This window comes from Alosa pseudoharengus, unplaced genomic scaffold (genome assembly GCF_046254945.1).
Source record: "Alosa pseudoharengus isolate Yale_2024_CS ecotype anadromous, Long Island Sound unplaced genomic scaffold, YU_APseudo_1.1 YU_APseudo_1.1_scf_17, whole genome shotgun sequence".
Taxonomy (NCBI): Eukaryota; Metazoa; Chordata; class Actinopteri; order Clupeiformes; family Clupeidae; genus Alosa; species Alosa pseudoharengus.
The window spans coordinates 26,620,832-26,644,035 of NW_027468640.1; the positions used below are offsets into that span (position 1 = coordinate 26,620,832).

The 23,204-nt window shown below is 41.3% G+C and overlaps 1 protein-coding gene across 1 annotated transcript in view; it reads left to right on the plus strand.

Annotated features, from left to right (window-relative positions):
- col4a5 (collagen, type IV, alpha 5 (Alport syndrome)) overlaps positions 1 to 23,204 on the plus strand; it is a 50,064-nt gene that overhangs the window by 12,506 nt on the left and 14,354 nt on the right. Inside the window, exons 2-31 of the mRNA XM_076289129.1 lie at positions 4,385 to 4,441; positions 5,498 to 5,587; positions 5,765 to 5,809; positions 5,906 to 5,950; positions 6,282 to 6,344; positions 7,555 to 7,608; positions 7,698 to 7,724; positions 8,689 to 8,769; positions 9,007 to 9,069; positions 10,260 to 10,295; positions 10,896 to 10,937; positions 11,028 to 11,120; positions 12,657 to 12,710; positions 13,025 to 13,081; positions 13,227 to 13,271; positions 14,239 to 14,292; positions 14,656 to 14,697; positions 15,023 to 15,116; positions 15,342 to 15,377; positions 16,309 to 16,560; positions 18,513 to 18,602; positions 18,740 to 18,810; positions 19,191 to 19,382; positions 21,346 to 21,514; positions 21,640 to 21,732; positions 21,822 to 21,926; positions 22,054 to 22,151; positions 22,528 to 22,678; positions 22,797 to 22,910; positions 23,036 to 23,203. Of these exons, the coding sequence (XP_076145244.1) occupies positions 4,385 to 4,441; positions 5,498 to 5,587; positions 5,765 to 5,809; positions 5,906 to 5,950; positions 6,282 to 6,344; positions 7,555 to 7,608; positions 7,698 to 7,724; positions 8,689 to 8,769; positions 9,007 to 9,069; positions 10,260 to 10,295; positions 10,896 to 10,937; positions 11,028 to 11,120; positions 12,657 to 12,710; positions 13,025 to 13,081; positions 13,227 to 13,271; positions 14,239 to 14,292; positions 14,656 to 14,697; positions 15,023 to 15,116; positions 15,342 to 15,377; positions 16,309 to 16,560; positions 18,513 to 18,602; positions 18,740 to 18,810; positions 19,191 to 19,382; positions 21,346 to 21,514; positions 21,640 to 21,732; positions 21,822 to 21,926; positions 22,054 to 22,151; positions 22,528 to 22,678; positions 22,797 to 22,910; positions 23,036 to 23,203 (2,581 nt within the window). The remainder of the gene's footprint in view (positions 1 to 4,384; positions 4,442 to 5,497; positions 5,588 to 5,764; positions 5,810 to 5,905; positions 5,951 to 6,281; positions 6,345 to 7,554; positions 7,609 to 7,697; positions 7,725 to 8,688; positions 8,770 to 9,006; positions 9,070 to 10,259; positions 10,296 to 10,895; positions 10,938 to 11,027; positions 11,121 to 12,656; positions 12,711 to 13,024; positions 13,082 to 13,226; positions 13,272 to 14,238; positions 14,293 to 14,655; positions 14,698 to 15,022; positions 15,117 to 15,341; positions 15,378 to 16,308; positions 16,561 to 18,512; positions 18,603 to 18,739; positions 18,811 to 19,190; positions 19,383 to 21,345; positions 21,515 to 21,639; positions 21,733 to 21,821; positions 21,927 to 22,053; positions 22,152 to 22,527; positions 22,679 to 22,796; positions 22,911 to 23,035; position 23,204) is intronic.

The following is a 23,204-nucleotide window of genomic DNA, read 5'->3' on the forward strand; positions in this document are numbered from 1 at the left end:
GCACTCATCAGTTGGAAACAAAAACAATTTACTTCTTAGCTCATTTGGCAACTTCACTACATAAACATTGGTATGGCAACAATTTATCAAAAGAGAAACCGATGGATTGGCCACTGTGCAAAACCGTCTTCTTCAGGGTACTGATGTGTTTGGAGTGCATCCAGAATGAGGTGTGTGTGTTGACTTTGATGGCACTGGGGGAATTCCTGTCTGGCCGGGCTAATCCTCAACACAAATGCCTTCCGTTTGCTTATCCCCGGTTCTCCTCTTACTTCTGTTAAAATCAGCCTCACGTGAGCTACTTCACACACAAACACAACCCCACCTGTCACACGGTCGGAGCACAGCCTGCAGTTCTGCCCCGTGCACACACAAGCCAAATAGGAACAGTGGAGACATGGAGGGGAAAAAAGATCACTAAAGCTCTTGTGAGGTGTTTGGAAGAGCATTTTGCTTTGCAATAAGCATATATGAATTATTTCAGTGAGTTAGATTTGATAGATATATGATAACTGATGTAACTGTTAAAATAAAATACTGTATTGTATGTGTGTATCGGGAGAGAGGTAACGAGAGATGTGTGTGTGTGTGTGTGTGTGTGTGTGTGTGTGTGTGTGTGTTGGAGGTAGAAGGCACATATCTTGAGCTCGCTGACCCTCCCTCACTCGATTAGCTGCACCAGTGGCGCTGTGGCGTAGGCTGTGTCTGGGTGTGGGAGCCAACTGTAGCAGACCACATGAATCAGCAGCCCAGGGGTGTGCGCTCACACACACACACACACACACAGCCTGGGAGGCACAGCTCCAATGGCCCCACCACCTTCTTCCACTTCACTGAGCTCAGACAATGCATTACTCACCTGCACCACTAGAGAGCACCAATGAGCACCACAGTGCAAAATCGAGTGCAAAATCTAGATCTAGATGTTTACTTGGCCCTTATGAATACTCCTGATTTGTATTTCTTTTCGCAATATTCTATTTTATCACTATAGTTCCACTTGCTTGGTCAAATGTGCCACTCCGTAACAGCAGATCCTCCCACACACACACAAGTCTGAGTCATATGAAGCATTATATTGTGTGTGCATTTAAAAATGCTTCCCTATATAGAGGCTTACTCCTCCTGGTCAGATGTGAACGTCTCTGAAAACATTCTTAATCTTAAGCGTATCATGAGTTACTTATCAGACTGCTGACACTTCATACCTTGGCTGTCCAGGCCCGTTTCCCAAAACCATAGTTGCTAACTAAGTTAGCAACTTTGTTGGTTGCAATGCAATTTCCCATTGCCAACCAACTAAGTTGCTAACGGGTTAGCAACTATGGTTTTGGGAAACGCACCGGTAGGATAAACAGGTGGGATCAAGAGAGCCATGCAGCTGTCGGTACCCCTGTTGGAGAGCTGTTCCATTGTACACAGTGAAGGATAAGACTTAGATGCTTATGCCTCTGTGACTAAACTGCACGAACAACATCCATGGCTTTGTTTATAAGGGATTTAATCTTGTGTGAAGAAGAATGGTGAGGACTGTCAAAATCAATTATTCAGTCTGTATCTGTTGGCTGTAATTACAAAGTGTTCTGTGGCGTGAGTGTATCAATGCACTAATCAGTTTTAACAGATTTATGCAGTTCGTCAGGCTTTGAGGATTTGACCTGACATACAGGCACTTCTGTTTGTTGCTATTGTTTGTCTACAGACTTATATCCCTCTCGGGAAAAAACAAGATGAAACCTACATTTTGTAGCTCTGAAACCTTGCCAGATTTACGTTTCTTCTTTATTTGTAATCTGTTCCGTGCATGTCTCAGTCTATGAGCAATTAAATGTTATCACACTGGTGTTTTCCCTTTAATCTAATGTCACTGCTCTCTCTCTCTCTCTCTCTCTCTCCTCCCTCTCTGTGTGACTGCAGAATAGACGTATATAGTCAGCTATGTTGGCATCCTGCTGGGTGTCGAGTTTATTTGCTACTTGTGTCAGTCCTAAGAGAGATGTGAGAGGAAACAGGTCTGTCAGTATTACCCCACGCCACATCTCACTCTTGTCAGCAGGCTTAACCTTAAATGTGCACCAGTCCATAGAAACATGAGCACAGGGCAACCACCTGACCTTTGACCCTGAGGTGAATCATGCTTGTGTGTGTGTGTGTGTGTGTGAGAGAGAGAGAGAGAGAGAGAGAGAGAGAGAGAGAGAGAGAGAATTTTATACGGCTGAAACATCTTGCACACAATTCACACCACACATGGTGCCTCTCCAATAACACATATCGGGTTTCACGGATGAAGCCTATCCTGAACTAAAGGAAACTTCAATGAAAATTTCCATAGAGATTTTTTTGTTGTTGTTAAGTATTGGTCAGATAGGGATACATGATGAATCCCGAATATAGTATCTTTAAATGAGATCATTATTTTCTCAACCACTGAAGCAGCTGTGTTTTTTATGTTGTCAATATATATATATCATCGTCAGTATCAGAGACAGACCCATCAGTCTAACACACTCACCCATGCATAGACCAGTTTATGATGCACTCTTATGTGTCAGGGTGAAGTAACCTTTGACCTCTCTTGCCTTGTGGTATAAAATGTGACACCTCTGGTATTTTCGGATGCTGCATATGCCAGTCAAGGCACTCAGCAAGCGGAAGTTTGATAGCAAGGGTTCACCAGAGAGGTCGCGACCATGACAACACACTGGTTAACTTGTTTAGTTTTGAGACATGGACAAGTGCTGACCTGTCTGGCTTGGTTGACGTTCTTGTTTTCACACAAGTTACACATTCACGTTTCACTCGCACTTTTCTTCTTCAGCCTTTGTTAATGATTATTGTTGACTTTCCCTCCAAGTCATGCCTTCCACCTGGATTCTCTAACAAATTCATTTTATACAGTGCAGTATGTCTGCATGCATGTCTGGAACTACCTACTTTTATCCACTGTCTGCATCACTTTCTCTCTCTCTCTCTCTCTCTCTCTCTCTCTGTCTCTCATACACATTCTTTCATCATGTTGAGAATGCTGTGGCATTTCTCTTCTTTATTAGGTTAAGAATGAAAGATAAACAATGGTCAGTTCTAGCCCGCTCCTTAGTAAACATTCCAGGTCCTTTAACATTCCATGGTTCACTTTAAACCGAGGGCTGCTGACTGGTGTCTTTAATCTGGCATATTTGGTGTTTGATTCAACAACTACAATGGAAAGTTATACCAGTTCAATAATGTCTGATAACTCACTCTATGCTGGTGAACAAGTAATGGTAGTAATAAAGGAGTGAACATACCATGCAAGGACCCCCCCCACTCCCTTTCTTGTCATGAAACATTCTTAAAAGTAAACACAAAGACTTGGTATTTACAGTTTTTCTCAGTCGCTTTGGTGCTTTTTTCAGTTCAGAATGAAAATTCTCATAACTATTAGTTCAACCTCCACAACATTTAGTCATTTGTGCACATCATAGTAGCAATTTCTCCTTCCTCTGAACAAATTGCAAATGCTTTTGGACATGTATCAGTTGCTTTCATACAATTCTCTGCTGTTTCTTAACATTATCATTTGCTTATGTCATGTCAGTCAAAATGAACTATACTTATGGATGCTGAATAGTCATTCCCAATAAAACTAATAGTCTTCATTTCATTGCTTGAGTCATTACATACAAAATTGGTGAACTAGTTATCAAATTCTGTCACAATGCTGTTGAATTACAGTAAAAATGTACGTATTCAGTGTCTTGTACTCACTTACTCCCCTAACTACAGCAATGTGTAACTTTACTGTAGTTTTCAAATGGCTGTACAAGTACTCTATAGTGCTGTCTTGAGCATGTTCAGGTAGTGTCACCGAGTTCTGACCTTTTTTTTGCATTGGAAAACACTGAGAGAACTGTCATAATGAAAACATGACAAAGCCATTTGACTATCTTGTTCATAAACGATGGTGTCAAGACTTCTCATTTTGATGACACTGACAGTTTCAATGACATGAATACCTGCTTTTGAGGAATGGACTATCCATTTTGAGCAAGTGACGTGCTTTTGCAGGTCATCCACTAGGTTTTGCAGTTTGCACTAATTGTTTTGAGAAATGCACTAACTGCTGTGCAAATGTTAATAGTGATGTGAGAATAGCACCAAAGCGACTGAGAAAAACTGTAATAATGATCCCCTATGACTGTAGGAAATTAAATGCTGCCATCTAGTGGCTGTGGAAAGCACTACAATTTGAAATGGCAGTGTGAGGGTTTGGGAGGGGTGTGTGTGCAGTGCTACCAGTGTAGCAGTGTATTGAGCTTCTCATAATAATCACTTCTTTTTACCCCCCCCACCTCTCTTTCTCTCTCTCTCTCTCTCTCTCTCTCTCTCTCTCTCTCTCTCTCAGGCTTGCCATGGCTGCACTGGGTCAAAGTGTGACTGTAGTAACGTGAAAGGAGACAAGGTAAGATCATTAGTACTAATGCCAGCACTAGTGTATTGGCCTTCTTTATGCAATTTTACTTATTAAAACAATATTTATTTAAATGCTAATAGGCTACAGCATTACTCCTACCAATTCCTACTTGCAACAGCATGCAACAAATATTAACCCAATACTGACCCAAGCTAGGGGTTCATGGTTTACGGAGTCAGTCTGTCTCTGTCAGTTTGCATCGGCATTTTTTGTCAAGTGTATTTTTATTGTATTTCCTAAGCTAAAATAGCTAGCATAGCATCTGTCTTTGAATTGAATGGGAAGGTTAGCCTGCCACTCTCTTGGTCTGTACCTGTACAAGTTAACACCCTCTAGTGGTGGCTTTCTGTAGGGGTCTCATTTTTCTGTCTGAGGACATCTTTTTGTCTTATGACTTTTTAACGGCTTATCAATGTGTCTGTTAAAAAAACATTGTCTGTAACACTGAACTCACTTTTTTCCTCCCATTCCAAGAATGTTTCTGTGTTCTTTGTAGTCTGTAAACATATCAAAATCATACTGAAATGAGAACAGCTGATAGCTCTTGGATGAAAAGCTGGTAGGTGGGTGAGGAAATGTAGTAGAATCATTTTACTGCTTAAGTCTTTCATGACATTATTCGTTAAATAAAATAGATTTACATACTACATACAACCGTTCAACAGCATCCATAGCATACTTTTTATTGCCACACAACAATGTTGGTGGTAGTGGTTGTATCTGAATGAGCCGGGTGAGCGTGTTAGCTTTTTGTCACCAACTAAACTCTTCCCCCTGGAATCTGGACAAATTGTTTTCTCATTTAAGATTACAATCGTAACAGGATATCCTCAATGTACGGCTCCACAGTGATATACAGTACTATGTAAGCTTCAGAATGCAAGGACTTCTCAGTTGATAATGGTGTCTTCTCATCTGATTGGTGGTGGTTAGTGGGCTTCTCCCTTCACTGTGAAGAGATTGGGGTGTCTTGATAAAAGTGCTAAATAGATGCAAGTTGTTGTTATAGCTGTCCATGGCTAATGCTGTGTGTCTCCTTTACAGGGTGACAGGGGACTTCCTGGACTACAGGGCCAGCCAGGCGTACCTGGATTTCCAGGACCAGAGGGTCCAATTGGACCGCGTGGAGAGAAGGTAGGTTTCACTGCAGTGGCTCGTATGAATCGTTGACCCAGTTGATTGTGAACAATCGTTTACCTGGGAATGGTCTGGTCATGACATAATTGTGTGATGACACTTCTCCAATGTTGTGAAGTCTGCTGTCTGTAGTTTATCTGGTCAATCAGACACTAAACACTTTCTCAAACACAGGGCGATGACGGACCTGCAGGACCCAGTGGCCCCAAAGGAATAAGAGTGGGTGTCTAGACCTGAGAGTGAAACATACAACTTTTATGCATATCCTCATCTCTGGGTGACATTTGTATGATACATTTAAAATCATGTTCACAGGGCCCTCCCGGATTACCAGGTTTCCCTGGGACACCAGGAATTCCCGTGAGTATCCAAACAAACAAAACAGTCAATGAATTCCCTCTCTCTAAATCGCTTCATTTCATTTGACGTATAGAAAAGCAGATTTTACAGTCTTACAAAGATGTGCCGCTTCTAACTTTAGTCGTTATAAGATTCATATCTGACAACTCTTAATGTTTAATTTATTTAGTGAATTACATTTTTACTCTATTCTAACTTTAAATTTCGGAAAGGTCTTTAGATTAGATTAGATTCAACTGAATTGTCATTGCGCAGAGTACAAGTACAAAGCCAACGAAATGCAGTTGTATGGAGACTATATCAAGTCCTTGTGTGTTCTTGCTATCTCTAGGGTCTGCCAGGACAGGATGGCCCCCCTGGACCCAGGGGAACTGCAGGCTGTAACGGAACAAAGGTAGGTGGATGTGTTATTATTATAAATAGTAATAATAATAATGTGAAAGGCCGCAGTTGTACACAGAAAATGTACAACGATCGACATGTTTGACACGCAGCAGCGCCATCCCCTGGTCAAACATTAGTAGTGCCTGACGCTTAAGTATAAGTATATGTACTCTTTCGATCCTGTGAGGGAAATTTGGTCTCTGCATTTATCCCAATCTGTGAATTAGTGAAACACAAACAGCACACAGTGAACACACAGTGAGGTGAAGCACACACTAACCCAGAGCAGTGAGCTGCTTGCTACAGTGGCGCTCGGGGAGCAGTGAGTGCCAAGCTGAAGGGCACTTCATCCGTGGATGTGGGCATGGGAGGGCAGTGCTCAACCACTTCCTCTGCCCACATTTTTTCCTACTGGTTGGGGATCGAACTGGCAACCCTTCGGTTACAAGCCCGAAGCCCTAACAAGTAGGCCACGGCTGCCCCTCCATTCTTGCTTGCAACCATTCAAACAGGGTGCTCTGAAGGGCAAGGTATGCCCAAAGTTAAGTATGGAGAAATGTACTTTGTGTATGGAAGCCATTCTGTAGCCTAAGGAATCCTGAGTAATAACAATGGACACAATGGGCACTGTTCAATTCTACTGGGGTGTAAAAGATAGCACTAAATGATGCCACATTGTCAAGAGACCTGTGCTATAATACAGGCTGTTTCTTTTCTCTTCTGTCTGATATCCTTGGTTAGATATAATTGGGCTTATTAGCCCCTAGTCATATAGCACAGTGTTGTCATTGTAAGTAGGCTACCATGTTCTGCCATGTATGTAGTGTGTATGTATGTGATCTGTTTTCAAGGGAAGTAAGGTTTAAAAATGAGCATTAAATGGTGAGATGTGTCTAGTAGTACATTCCGTTTCTGATCAGCTTTGCAGACCATCTGCATGAAAACGATGGCAATATTTATGGAGGATAGAGTATGTAGTAGTGGAGGGTTAAAATCACTACTAATTTTGTTTTGGGAGTTCTTGTTATGGAGTCATGTTTTGATCTCACACTTAATGACACTTGGAAACTGATGGTAAGCATGAGAGCAGCATGGAATGTTTCATATATGAGCTTTCATACTTGTATATTTATCTGATTTACCATATTTACTTGTATATTCACCTAAAATGGTGATCTTTGACAGCAGCATTTCAATGAGGATGAATCCTTTTCACACAGGGTGAGAGAGGATTCTCCGGGACTCCAGGCCTCCCAGGAATAGAGGGACCACCAGTAAGTACAACAGGCTGTTCTTTACTGGTCAGCATTGGTGAATCTGCTGATGTGTTCAGACATGGACTGACTTGTCACTATCTTCACAGGGTCCTCCAGGATTCCCTGGCCAAAAGGTAAGATTAATGAAATAGCAGCCTTATTAGAGAGATGAACATTTGTTTCTGATCATATATATCATCTAGGGCTGTCAAAATAACTGATTAATTTCGATTAATTAATTTGAGAAAAAATAACTGATTAAAAAAATTAGTGCAGATTAATCGATTCCGTATGACCTTTGACCCCGAGCCGTTCTAGTCAGTAAAAATTAGACTGTAAAATGAAGGAGAGAGAAGAAAACGTGCTGCCTGGATCATTGATTGGAACATTTACTTTTAAAAAACGGCCTGATGGTGTTGATAGAAAATAAAGTGTTGCAAATAAAGTCCTCTGCAATGTCTGCAGCAAAGAATTTGCATATCACCGGAGTTCATCAAATCTATAGTCGCACATCAATGCAGAGAAATAAGTGTTGACAATGAGGGGAGTGTCAATTTATTTTCATTGTGTCCCCTAGGTTATATCTGTGGCCTGAAATGCCTTGTATGTGAAAAAAAACTTCTTCCCGAAGCACTTTTGAATTTATTTCCTCAGCATATTAGGTCATATCATAGATTATTATGGCAATTATTTGAACAGTGAAAATAATAATAAAAGAGTTTTTTGAACTTTAATGTCACTAATGCTGATTAATCAATGATTTATTTGAATTTAAATATTTAATATACTTTCACAGCAAAAATTATATATGCGATTAATTTAGATTAATTAATCACAGAGTATGTAATTAATTAGATTTTTTTTTTTAATCGATTGACAGCCCTAATATCATCAAATATTTTGACGGTGTTAAACGTTAAAGCGTCACTGAAAAGAGTTCATTTTCCTGTATGTCAGGGAGAGAACCATGATCAGCTCCATACCTGGACTGGGACTAGTGTGTCTGACAACTACTTCCTAGATTTAATGCAAGAACTTATAATGTAAATATGATAATTCATTTTATTTGTCTTTGTTTCTGTCTTATCATTATTCTAGGGAGAACCCGGTGAAGTAATTGCAGTTGACCGCTACGGACAAAAAGGCGAATTTGGACCATCTGGTCTCCCAGGCCCTCGAGTAAGATGGCTTATTTTATTTGTTTTAATTTTTTTTTTTTGTTATTCTGCATAATTTTGAGGATAAAAGTGGGGAATAGTTTCTATAAAGCCATTAATCATGTCATTTGATGTTGTTTTTCTAACATTTCTCTGATAGTTTTGTTAACAAAGCATCAGCTCAAGTTTTTCATGGTTTTCCTTCACTGCTCTTGCAAATTCTTACTTAAGTTGATTCTTAATGTAATTTTCTTTCTAGGGGATTCCTGGACCTTCTGGACTTCCAGGGCCAGTTGGTCCCCCTGGGCCTAGAGGTTATGAGGTAAGACTTTTAACACAAGGCACATACAAAAATATTCAGTAAACCCAATGGTTGCTTTATTAAATTGACCCACTTAAAAAAAATGATCTATCTATCTTTAATGAGGCTACTGCATGGTCCAATCGGAATTTCAACAGTGGGATGTCATGATGTTCTTAACTGAATTTAAATTAACTATCTGATTTGAAAATTGTTCCGATCCATTGGATTGTAGCCTAAAGTCAGTATACAGATATAGTGTTACTCACACATTTGCTGTATTTGGTGTAGTGTTGCACGGTGCACCGATACTACAAAAGTATCGCAATACCCTGAAATTAAAAATGTCACGATGCCTAATTTTATTAGTATCGATACTTTTGAGAATGACCGTGTTCTTTTGAAGTAACATGCGTGTGCACAAGGCATGCTTCTAGAGCCTCCTCCCCTAACCTGTGGCTGTGCGTCTTTTCTCCTCACACACACGTAAGCGCAGCTGTCGTGCTATAAACAGCGAGACATGGCTGCTAGTTCAAGTGATGCTATGGTAACACATCATAATAGGCTAATATCAAGTTGATTTGCTCACTTGCATTTCACAAGTTTGTGTTGCTAACCTACCTAGGCTGTGGGATTTTGGTCATTTAGGCCTACTATTTGGGTTCAATGTAACTTAGAAATAGGCTAAGCAACAATGGCAAACTTTTACATCTGAAGAGAGATCTATCCCACTAGCTCAGGTCACGTTTGACAATTATTGCTCACTAAAATCATTAATGAACATTGCAAGACACTTATCTCTTCTATAATCCCAGAAAGATTTTCTTCGACTTGTACATTTTTTGAACATTTATTTTATCTAATGACATACAAAACATAATTAATTGTATCCACATATTCTTATGCGCTATGTGCAACTTTTATTCACTAGACTAAAACCGTGAGACAAGGTCAATTACTCTGTGTGGAGAGAGTTTGTGTGGAGAGAGTCAAGCAGAATCTGAGATGGACACTGGTGTGAATGATCACACTACAGTATATTCAATATTACTGATGATGATGTCAAGGTGGTGGGGCCCCCAAATCAAATACATTTTTAAAAAAGTATCGAAGAAGTATCGAAATCGCTATTCTTGACTTGGTATCGGTATCGAAACATTAATTTTGGTATCGTGACAACACTAATTTGGTCTGTTTTTTTTTTCTTCTAGGGTCGTGCTGGGCCTCCAGGTCTGCCTGGACCAAAGGTAATGTCACAAGCACCATATATATGCACATATACATATTGTGGGGCCATCTTACATTACATTACATTACATTACATTTGGCTGACGCATTTTTAGCCAAAGCGACTAACAACATGGTAAACAGTTTAAGTTTTAGAGCAATTCTCAACAATATTAGGACAATTTAAAAAACATTAGAGTACAGTAAGAATAAGTGCATCAGTGAGTGCTGTTTTTAACAGTTACGTGTCAGTTTAAGACGGCTGGTGAGTGCTAGGATCAGCAAGACTTGTTGTAAGTGTTGCTATGAGAGGAGATGTTCTCTAAAGAGCTGGGTCTTCAGGAGTTTTTTGAAAATGGAGAGGGATGTCCCTGCCCTTGTAAGAACTGGCAGTGTGTTCCACCAGCGTTCCACCAGCGACCATATACATATTGTGGGGCCATTTTAAAAAAAAGTGCAAATAAACGCAGTAAAGACTCTTTCAAATTGTATTGTTTGCACACATAGCACCATCTGCATCATCTATCAGTTCACCAATCTACAATGTTGGAAAGCTTATATTTGGGAGAAAATTATGTTGCGTAAAGTACCTAACTATGTATTTGTGTTTTGCTACACAGGGCAACATGGGACTGAACTTCCAGGGGCCGAAGGGAGAAAAGGTAGCTAAATGAACTCATTGGTGGGAGTGTAAAGTTTGTAACAGGAAGAAGTCAAGATATTCATATCTGTACTGTTTTTGGTAACTGTAGGGTCAGCAGGGGCCCATAGGGCCACCAGGACCTCCTGGACAAGTCGGAGAACAGCAGAGCCAAGGACATACAACATTCCAGCAAGGAGAGAAGGTATAGTGTTTGGAGGAAATAACTTCATCCTTGTTTAATTGCAATGGTAAAGCTACTTTAGTAGCACTCATAGCAAGTTGCAGTACACTGTATCCCGGCGACCCGGGTTCAATTTCCGCCCTGTGGTCCTTTCTGGATCCCACCCCGACTCTCTCTCCCATTTGCTTCCTGTCACTCTCCACTGTCCTGTCATTAAAGGCATAAAAAGCCCAAAAAATGTATACTTAAAAAAAAAAAATCAAGTACCTAATCATGCAGTCTGCATTCACAATCTTTTGTGAAAGAGTGGGTCTCTGAAGAGCTGAGTGAATTCAAGCATGGTACTGTCATAGGTTGTACAAAGCAAGGTATAAAGATGTCCCTTACAGAAAATAACTGCACTAATTCAAGTATAAAAACTGCAGTTTTAGAGAAATTATTTGCAGTTCTTATGCAGGAAATGCAATATTTTGGACATGGAAAAAGTGCCTTCCGCTATGTCCCTGTTCATAAAGACATGAAACAGGACTGGTCGGCACAGAGTCCTTACCTCAACCCCATCAAACGCCTTTGGGATGCTCCCATGGATGAATGCGAAAACATCCCACAGACACACTCCAAAATGTTGCGGAAAGCCTTACCAGAAGAGCAGAAGCTGTTTTAGCTATCCTGATATTTCTAAATCAAATCTAAATAGATCAAATATGCTATGAGAGGATATAAACTAAGTAAAGAAATAGGTGCTAATATAATTTTTTGTTATTTTTTTTCTGTTGAATGTGGGTTATGCCCACCTTACCTAATAGGCTAACGATAATGCCCCTAAAATGTTGAGATATCTACCGGAGGTAAAATTAAACCCAACCATGTTTTTTTCATCATCTCTAAGGTCTTCTATGTATGAAATGGATTCTTATGGATGAAAATATTTTACTGCAAAGATTGTTAAATTGATAGATATTGTTATACAGCCCAAAACTAAAAAGAACTAAAATATAGCCTGGCCGTATGGGAGTTAAGACATATAAACCGATGTAGATTACAGTTTTTCTCAGTTGCTTGGGCACATTTTTCAGATCAGACTGGTATTTCTCAAAACTGCTTGTTCAAACTCCATATCATCTTGTCACTTGTGCACATAATTTCAGCAGTTTCTCTTTATTTTGAACAAATCACGATGCTTTCATACAATGCAACTGATTTTGTACAAAAGTCTGCTGTTTTTTACATTTTCAATGGCTAATGTCATGTTGGCCGAAATGCACTGGAATATCTTGATGTATGTATTATATAGAGACCTAGGAACACATAAGGACAGTTGCTTCATTGGAAATCTGTATAGTGAACATCATGCAGTTCATCATACACAATTTACATTCAAAACACTAGTTATGTTATGTTACACTCTGACAACTGCTCATAAGGTCTTGGTTTTAGCTTGTTGCTAGGGGGTTGAACTGGAACAATTGGTATTGTTTTTTGGACAATTAGATTTGAATGCCATACCAATGCTATGCTATAAAGCAGTTAGTGACAGAATTCATTTGTTTCCTGTAGGGTGACCGCGGCCCAAGTGGCCCTCCTGGAAATCCTGGGCAGCCTGGACCACCTGTAAGAGCACACATTTTATTTATTGTTTACCACCTGTAAGAGCACACCTTTTATTTATTGTTTACCACCTGTAAGAGCACACCTTTTATTTATTGTTTACTACCACATGTAATAAAACACACCTTTTATTTATTGTTTATCACCTGTAAGAGCAAACGTTTTGTTTATTATTTGCTTCTATTTAATATGCATGCTTGATGCTCATTTACTCGCTACTAATATGAAGTAAATATTATATGTACAGTAGGCTATGCTGTCAGGCTTTCCTAGTCAAGTCCAAGGTTGTGATAAAAAATTTCTGATGGATTTTGCAGGGTATCTCGGGAGGATCTAAAGGAGACAAAGGAGAACCTGGCGAGTCTGGTAAAAGGGTGAGCACCGGTCCATGCGAGTAGAAACCTTCAGATTACAGATTTCCTCTTCTAACTATACCACTATAACCATTACGACAGCAAATACTACTTCTTCTAATAGTAATGACAACAAGAGGAAAGTAATGTCTGTCCCTCTTTGCAGGGGAAACCTGGAAAAGATGGTGACCCAGGGCCAGCTGGATATCCTGTGAGTGGACAATGATGCAGTTTGTTTCTCAAACAATATTGATGTAAGGGATAATGTATTGTCCGCCGGTAATTATCAGAAGATAAGTCCCGACAGGGAGAACAGGTTTTGCTTCGACCTGAAGGGACTTATTTTCTGATAATTACCAGCGGACAATACATTATTCCGCTTATTACACGGCTACTTGTCAAAACGAGAAAAGAAACCTAACACAATGGGTATTTAAAAATGATTTTGCTACCGCGTTTCGTGTCTTCCACTGACAAAATAAATTGTTTGCCAAACAGATAGAAATTGACAGATTCAGGTGTTGCGTGGCAACGTCTTACTAGCTTACTTTCCCTTTCAATGAAATTCCATTGCAATAAGCGAACGGACGTCTTGCGGATGGATATGAAAGACGTTAATCAACCCTTTGCCATTGACAGCTAGCCTAGAAATCTAGACGCGCCCCTAGCGGCTAGTCTAGCAACTCTCCGTTGGCTTGTGAGCTCCAGAAATCGAAACTTAATCAGGCATTGAAATTGTGTATAGAGTCGTTTGGTGGGCTTAACATAATGATTGATGGCAGAGTTGCAACGGTTTGGCTTGAATTCCCTGCTACTTGAAAACAAATATCCTATTGCGTGCAGAGGGAATTTGAAAGACAACTGATTATCCCGCCCCTCGGACTGAGCACTGCGAACGGTGAGTGCCCAGACCCTACATTTTAATGTTGGTCTGGCTCGCCAGGCTAATTGACAGCGGTGATTATATACTTTTCCGGTGATTTATATAGATTTAACATAGGCCCGAACGTTGGGAAGGCCCATTCATGTGAATGGAACTTTCTGCAGCACTCTGAAGAGCCGTGTAATAAAGTTGGTTAAGATACTACTAAATGGGAAACTTTTATGCTGTGTGTATGACTGTTCTTTGGATCACTGTTCTGGGTACAGAAGATATATCTGCTGTCTTTATCTGTCAGGGTTCAAAAGGAGACCCTGGTGCCCCAGGATTACCTGGTCGTGATGGCGAAAGAGTAAGTATGTCTCCATATTCTTTCACCCATTGGTTCCTAATTTTTTTCCCCATGCAAGAACAATTTGGTGTTCAGGATCCAACTTACAAAAATACATCATAATTTACCATAACATCTGCATGTATTAACTACTGACAAAGACCACCGCAACGTCAGAAAATCCATGTACTCAGCCTATAACAAGTTATATATGGTATCATTGTAATCCTTGACAATCAATTCATAGGGGTACAAATGACCTTCTCTGTTTGATGTAGAGATATGAGTGCTTGGTCCTCTATGGTTTGGACTATTTAATCTCCTGGAGGTTGAAATTGCAAGAAATGCCTAAGTAATTAACACATTTAATGTTTTGTCCACCAGGGTGACAAAGGAGACCGTGGTTACCCTGGGCCTCCAGGGCAGGTATGTGTGACTGGAATATCTTAACCATTGCAATTTTGTTATCTTTCACTTTTAATTTAAGTAGACAACAACATAGTCAGTGCTCCCTCTGTCAACCAAGGATGGCTTTATTAGGGTGATAATAGTTCAGAGTAAGATTAAGTGACAAATGCACTTTTTTCACTTTTGAAGAGGAATAGATGACATACCGGTATCTAAATACTTGTACACTTCTGAGATATGCAGTATCATTAGAGGGCATTGGAGCTAAATCCAGATGCATTTTACTCTCTCATCTGTAAAAGGATTTTAAAAAATACTTTACCTCTAACTCTACACCCCACAGGTGGTGACAGGACCCACGTCAACTGCAACAGGCCAGAAAGGAGACCGTGGATTCCCTGGAAGCCCTGGAAGAAAAGGAGACAGAGGACCACCAGGTAGAATCCGTAACCTGTTTTAGACGCATAGTAAACTGTAACTCATATTTATTTGTTATTGATAATTACTACACCAACAAAGAAAATGTTTAGTTTGTAAAGGTTATTTACTGTTTTTTTCTTAATTAATGAAGGAATATATAATGTAAATGTACTTCTGTCAATAAACATGTTATGTGTTTGGTGTACTCTGACTGAGACCTTTTTTCTTTTTTTGTCTCTTAGGTTTAACTGGACCTCCAGGCCAGCCAGGAGCGCCAGGCAAGTAACTGCCACTTTAAGAAATAAGAGGCTTTATAATTTATCTGTTGAGATTCAAATAGTAGTATGTGACATTGTTGTTGAACAATTACTGAACATCACCTTAACCAAACTCAACTCGGAACCCTAACCTTAACCATAAAATATATGTGTACTGTATGTAACAGAGCGTCAAGAGGTAGTTTGTTAATAATCTGAGGGTCTGTATCGTAACGCCTCCAATTATCACCACTTTCGATCGAAAATTCTAAAACAACGATGTTTTTCAATACTTCAAAATAACATTTGATAAATGAACCTTACATTTTTCAGTAGCCATAGGTGTGTAGATTTGAACAAAATCTGTTTTGGTTCTTAACGGGAGCATTTACTGCCTGAAATATCCAATTTTGTTTACCACGCTCGGAGGTTAGTGCTGGCCTGGTGGGTCGCATCATTTTTGGTACATAGCTAATTTAGATAGATAGATAGATAGATAGATAGATAGATAGATAGATAGATATACTTTATTGATCCCTAGGGGAAATTTTAGATACACATATGGTGTGGGTGCTTGCATTTCTTTAGGAATCCGCTGTCTTGGTTTGTATAGAAATGCATATTAAGTCATATACATATACACGCAAGACGGCGGAAATATGGGACCGATGGTAATAGGGGAAGTTATTAATCATAATCTAAAGAAGACTATCCAGGTAAAGTGGGACACTAGTTTCTGATGACAAGTGGATGGGAGTTCTAGACTCCTTCCCTGGATGGTATACCAGTCTATTGCAGGTTAAGCACACCAATCGAAACAGGGACCCCTATACAGCTGTGTGGACTGAGACAAGTGTCTTGTGCAAGAAGAAATCAGACCTGATATGATTTGAAAGTGCATTTATAAGCATCGTCTTTTTTCTCATAGTATGTTTTCCATTCTGTGTTACAGGTATTGGAGAGCCAGGTCCTGCTGGTAGACCAGGCTTCCCTGGTGAGAGAGGCCAGAAAGGTGAAGAGGGACAACCAGGAATTTCTTTGCCGGGGCCACCTGGGAGAAGTGGACAATCAGGATTACCGGGTCCTCCTGGACCACCAGGTCCCCCAGGAAGCTCCACTACTGTTGAGAACTGTCCTCTTGGTGCTCCTGGTCTACCTGGCTTACAGGGAGATCCTGGATATCCAGGGGAGACTGGGCAGAAAGGTAAGCCTAGATTATTAAATTGTGATCATCCTAACATTGATATCGGCCGATATCTGCCTTGTTGACATTTACGAATACCAGTGGCTGATGTTCATCTGTTACGTTGCACCAGCTAAATGTTGGCTAAATGTTGGCTAACTGGCAGAGGAAGGGCTTGAAGACTTAAATTTGGTTCAGTTATTTTTCTTATGATGAATTTTAGTTTCCCTGCCATCGGCATCTGAGTTGGTTAGGCCAAATTATTATTTTTAAGCAACACTGTATGTATTTGAATCTAAAACTAGTGAGCTAGATACAAAACCTTGCAAAGACCAACAGGCAATATAATCAGCAATGCCATCCTGTGGAAAGTTGGCTTTCATTTAAGCAATAAGCCCCGAGAGGCGTTGTTAGGCACGACGCGCTAGTGAAGTGCCTAAAACCCCCCTTAGCTGTTGTAGAATCAGCGTAACCTACGGCCTCGAGTGGCTTATTGCTTTTCTAAAACTGTTACTATAAATACATAGCAAAGTTTCATAAAGTAAAGGTACAGCAACTAGAAATGTAACAAGTTATTCCTAGATAATCATTCTTCCGCCAAAAATATATTTCCTCTATCTGAATAGTTGCCAAGCAACATCAAGACACAGCTACTTTAACTTTTGTATCAAGTTGTGGTAGCACAGTAATATAGAACGGAATGCAGTCAAGGTGTATGTTTGTGCTGGATTTTACAACGGCATCGAACGTGATTCAGTCAATCACAATCAAGGACCGGAACTATCAGTTTTAGAATTCTGCATTATTTTGGCCCCCGCAACATGACTCTGTAGTGCATAATATACTGGACGGCTGGTGGGAATGGCATGTGTTTATATGTCCTTCACATGACCATATACTATCAAAATGAATTTGAAGATAATACCAAAACTATTTGCCTGATAAAACCATACCTCACAATGTGGTCAATTGTTGCATAGGGTCGCTTTGCATCCTTAAGACATAGTGTTGTATTCTGAGTGTGAGCATAGTGCTTACTTAAATAAGTTAGCGATTTCTCTTTGAACATGCGGTGGAAACTAAAGTATGCAGAACTGGTGGCAGAAGAAAAGTATATGGCTAGCAAGCACACACTAGACCAATGGAGATACAGGTGTTAGAGCCAAATCCACCACAACGCTTCTGTTGAATTTGGTGTAGTGTGTAGTGTGTCCGATAAGGAGGACTTTTAGCTTTGTAGGCCTACCGCCAGCGCATGTTGCAGCTGCTGCCAGCCAGTTATTTATATGATTGCATCCTGTTGAGTTATATTGCTTAGCTGAGAGTGCATGCTGTACAGTAAATGAGTGCCTTTATGTAATCGGGTACTGCCTGTGGGACATGCTGTGGCTGTCTCAAGCCAATTGTGCATTAATGTTATACCCAGTTTGATGTTAAATAATGTTAATTAGGCTTGGTTGTTGGTCCCCAATAGCACAATGAATTTAATTGTGGAACACAGGAACACAGGGCATATGGTTGTTGAAAATCATGGGCCTCTGTATGTCTATGTAGATATTGCATTAGCTGCAACAGTAGTAATTTAAAATGTCTACACTGCATTTCTGATTGATTTGGTGTTATTTATTTTACATATTTTTATATGGCCAAAAATAAGATTTCCCCTCAAAACATTTCTAATGGACTCCAAACTTTTAAACAGTAGTGTGGTGTGATAAGTTACAGTTTGGTAATGCAGATTACTGGCAATCCAAGTTTGTGATTGAACCTGCATCTCCGGTGTGTATATATAGCAAGGCTGTAGGTTACTTGTAAATTTGTCGGAGCACTGATTCGTTGCTGTTTTGAACATGCAGTAGCCTTATTCCTGGTAAGCTTACCCAAACCCACTAGACCCGCAGGACCAAAACAAAACAAAGTGTGTAACATAACTACGTAGTTACAGAGATCTCTTCTCTATTTTTCTCCCTTAGGTGAAAAAGGTGACACATGTGTCAACTGTTTCTCCAGTGGAAATCCTGTCCCTGGACCTGCAGGTCCACCTGGCGCACCTGGACTTCCAGGTCAGTCACAGTCACCACAGCTGACTCTTGGAAATCCTCATTGTGCTGTATTGTTCCTCTTTGGAGCTGACCCCAGTATAGCATACACCGTTGTTCAGCGCACTGTTACCTCACCGATTTTGTGACTGTATTTTCAGGCTCTCCTGGATTTCCAGGACCTAAAGGTGAAAGAGGCTACCCTGGAGGACCAGGATCGCCAGGATCTAGCGTAAGTTTTCCCATCATATTTCCCATCTTTCCCATCATCTTTCCCATCTTTCCCATCATCTTTCCTGTCATATTTCCCATCTTTCCCATTTTTCCCATCATCTTTCCCATCATCTTTCCATCATCTTTCCCATCTTTCCTATCATCTTTCCCATCATCTTTCCCATCATCTTTCCCATCTTTCCTATCATCTTTCCCATCTTTCCCATCATCTTTCCCATCTTTCCCATCAAACATGAATAGTTTTTTCCCCACTGTATGCATTTGTACCAGAAAGAGCACGGATGTCAGGGTTACAACACTTGCTGCTCGGATCTGCTGATGCAAAGTTGTCATCATGTCTTTTTTTGACGTTTTTTTTTTCACGTCTGTTTTTCACAGGGTGCACCTGGACTCCAGGGGCCGTCTGGATTTCCCGGTGAGAAGGGTGATCCTGGAGACGCCATATCTGTTCCTGGTGTAAAGGGTGAGAAGGGAGACTCAGGTTTCCCTGGACCTGCTGGCTTACCTGGCCTGGATGGCAGACCTGGACGTGACGGAGGCCCTGGTGCACCTGGCCCCAAAGGAGCTCCTGTAAGTTGGAACATGTTCAAAATGAATTGTAGGAGCCATTTAGAGTCAACTTTAATTTGTGAGTTAATTTGGTCTTGCTTATTTGAGCCATTTGGGGGGGGGGGGGGGTTATACACTGGGTGCTAGTCACATGAGTCCATAGGTATGTATGAACAGGTGGAATCTTCAAATCATCTTCAAGAAGGACATTACTGCACCATTAAGGGTGCAGATGTCGTACTGCCAAACAACCACAGCATTGAATAGCAGCGTCTCCTAAGTCTTCAAAGAAAGTTCAAGAGGAGCAAAGAATATCATCAAGGGTCCACACCTTTCCTCTATGAAATCATTGGAAAGGGCTATGCGACGCTGGTGCCACATCAGCAGTTAGATCAGTCAGATGTCAAGGTATAGTATATTCCCCATCAGGGGGTATATTATCTTGAAAAGAAAAAGCCTGAGAGTTGTGTTTGACTATGGTGCTGTTTTTTAGGGAACCTCTGTGAATTCACAGCTGCTACAGGGCCCCTACCTCACCAGCACATTGCTTTGCATCCTTACCAGGTTTAGACAGGGAAGTGTAGTGCTACTGACAGACATCCAAGCCATATTCAGGTGACGGTGTCTCCGGAGCACACATTATACGCTATATGACACAATCTCCTATGGAACATAGGATGGCGGTCCACCTCTTTGGCGCTGTGTCACAACACAGTTGTGCAAATTATGCGCTGAGGAGAATTCTGAGGAGAACCATCGAGACCACTTTTAACCTAGTGTGTCGCACACAGTACTCCAAAACTTTCACATGGATGACTGCCTCAAGTCTGTGTCATCGAAAGGCCAGGCCATAAAGATCTGAATTGACTGCAGCATGTGGAAAGGAACAAAGGGTTCTGCCTGTTGAAGTGGACGAGCAAAAGCAGTGCAGTCTTAAACCACTTAGACCACTAGAGGACTGAACCTGGATCAAGGTACAATCCCTGGCACCATTCACCTTAAAGGGGAACTATGCAGTTTTTTAATTTACCCTAACTGAACTTAATTTACCTTAACTTAACTGCTTATAACCATTGGTTATATGATGGTTATATGACTTTTTCCGGGTTGAATGGTTGAGTGGGAAAACCAGCCTTGCAAGTTTGCTCCGGCGAGCCGCCGGCCTCGGAATCAGACAGTCTTGCGGGAGTCTCAGGTCTCGCGAGGTAACAAATTGCTTTACGGCACTACACTAGGGGGAGCTCTTTAGAGAAAACTTTGAGCAGAAAAGCAAGAAAACGGAGAAGAAATTGCCAAAACTGCGTAGGGTCCCTTTAATAAGATGCTGCAGGAGATGTGCAGGTGGAACACTGGCTGGGATGCCAAGGTATATTCCGTCTTTTCACAGCAGTGGTCCAGGTGGCTCTCTAGTCTCCATCACATAACTGAGCTAAGGGTGGACTGGTGCTTAAAGCCAAAGGACTTTGGAAACTCCTGCATCTTGCAACTCTGCATCTTGAGGTGGCTTATGCTCTAGACACCGATTCATGCATAAATGCCATCCACTGTTAGTTGCAGAGGGCAGGTATCTCATTTAACATCAGAGAATGGCACTAACTTTATTGGGACTGAGAGGAGAAGCTGTTGCTTAGATAGACCAGGAGGAGATCCAGCATGCTCTACTGCATACATGCGTTGACATGACCTTGTAATCAACCTGCTTTCCTCCTGGATGAGACCAAAGAAGAAGCATTGCAATTCATGATAGTTCAGTTCAGCTTTGCAGTTCAGACATCATGGTCATAATGGATCCAGTAGCTCCATGTGGTCCCTGATGGGAAGAATTACCCAGACTGCACAACACTGTTCCTCTTGGTTACCATTACCTATGATGCATCTACAGAAGAACATAATAATGATCTAATTATAATGATAATTATGCATACAAATGATTCATCAGAGTCAAAAGTTTTGAATCTCTACTGTCTCTACTTGGCACCTACAGGGCTCTCTACAGGTGAAGGGACAACCTGGTCCCTCTGGAGAACCTGGCACCCCAGGCCCTCCAGGTGACAGGGGTGCACCTGGAAGCCCAGGATTTGGTCCACAAGGTCCTGCAGGAGAGAAGGGTATCCAGGGAGTGTCAGGAAGATCCGGATCCTCTGGCGCACCAGGTTAGATTGAGATGGCACTTGTTAAATCTGTACACAAATATTTTTTTTTCTTTCAACTCACATTTATTTAGTTTGATATGCATACATGATAGACTTTCTCACTATGATGATATCTCTATGTGCAGGGCCAAAGGGAGAACCTGGCTTAACCATCCCAGAGAAAGGTGCCCCAGGGCCGGCAGGCAGAGATGGAGAACCTGGTTTACCAGGAAGCCCAGGTAGATAACGAAAGGGTTATAATACTGTGCAAATATGAAGTTTCTGTATATACCATATATTTTATTGACCAGAGGTTTTATTTATGAAGGCACACCAGGTGGACCAGGGCAACCAGGTTTCCCAGGGTTACCTGGAGGAAAAGGAGACCCAGGTCTTCCTGGTATTGGCTTACCTGGACCTCCTGGAACTAAAGGTAATAATCTCAAAATATACTGGCATAGATAGCATTATCAACAAAACAAAAGTGAAGAAAATGAAAAACTGTAAACAGATTGGAGTTGCAAAAAAACTTACCTGAACATAAATACTCTTGTTTTCAGGATTCCCTGGCACTCCTGGAACACCAGGTTCACCTGGCTCTTCAGGGCGACCAGGTTTGGATGGACTTCCCGGTGCCCCAGGAACACCTGGATCAAAGGTATCTGTCATACTTGTCCAATCTAAAATCGTAAATCGTAAATTGGGTTTATAGGCCAAGTATACTTGTGTATACAAGGAATTGGGTCTCTGCATTTATCCCATCCATGAATTAGTGAACACACAAAGCACACAGTGAACACACAGTGAGGTGAAGCACACACTAACCCGGAGTAGTGACCTGCCTTGCTACAGCGGCGCTCAGGGAGTCGGGGAGGTTAGGTGCCTTGCTCAAGGGCACTTCAGCCGTGGATGTGGGAGCAGTGCTCAATCACTTCCCCCGCCCACATTTTTCTTACTGATCGGGGAACACACACTTTCTAATATTGTGTCTTTACCGTGTGTCTTTTATCATGGTATTTCTCATCTGAACACAGGGAGAGCCGGGTTATGGTTTGCCAGGCCCACAGGGGCCTCCTGGTTTTCCAGGTGGAAAAGGATTTTCTGGACCTAAGGGAGACCCTGGTTTTCCAGGAAATCCAGGTGGTCCTGGGCGCCCAGGGTTAAATGGAGGCCCTGGCGCTAAAGGTAAATACAAATTCTCCAAATTAAAATACCTGTTCAACATTATAATTGAACACAATTTTGGAATTAAATATTTGAATCCACCTCTCTCAATGCATGGTTAACGTCTTTCATTCTTTAGGTGACAGTGGTGTTCCTGGTTTACCTGGATCCCGTGGCCCTCCAGGTAGCCCTGCTTTCGGTGGTCCAGGAATACCAGGTCCAGCTGGACCCCCTGGACCTATGGGTGCCCCAGGTCAGTCATGAATTAAAGTATTTCATAAAAATAATTCATGTAGAGGAGGACCATCTAAGTCCTACGATGTATGTATAATCTACATTTGGAGCATTTCAATTAATTTGTATTCCCTTCCTTTCCAGGATATCCCGGTGCAAAAGGAGAATCTGGTATACCTGGCACCCCAGGGCGGGATATCCAAGGGCTGCCAGGAGACAGAGGTAATCCTGGTCTCCCTGGATCTCCTGGATCTGTTGGTCCAACAGGCCCCCCTGGCGGATCTGGCAGAGATGGACTTCCTGGACTGCCTGG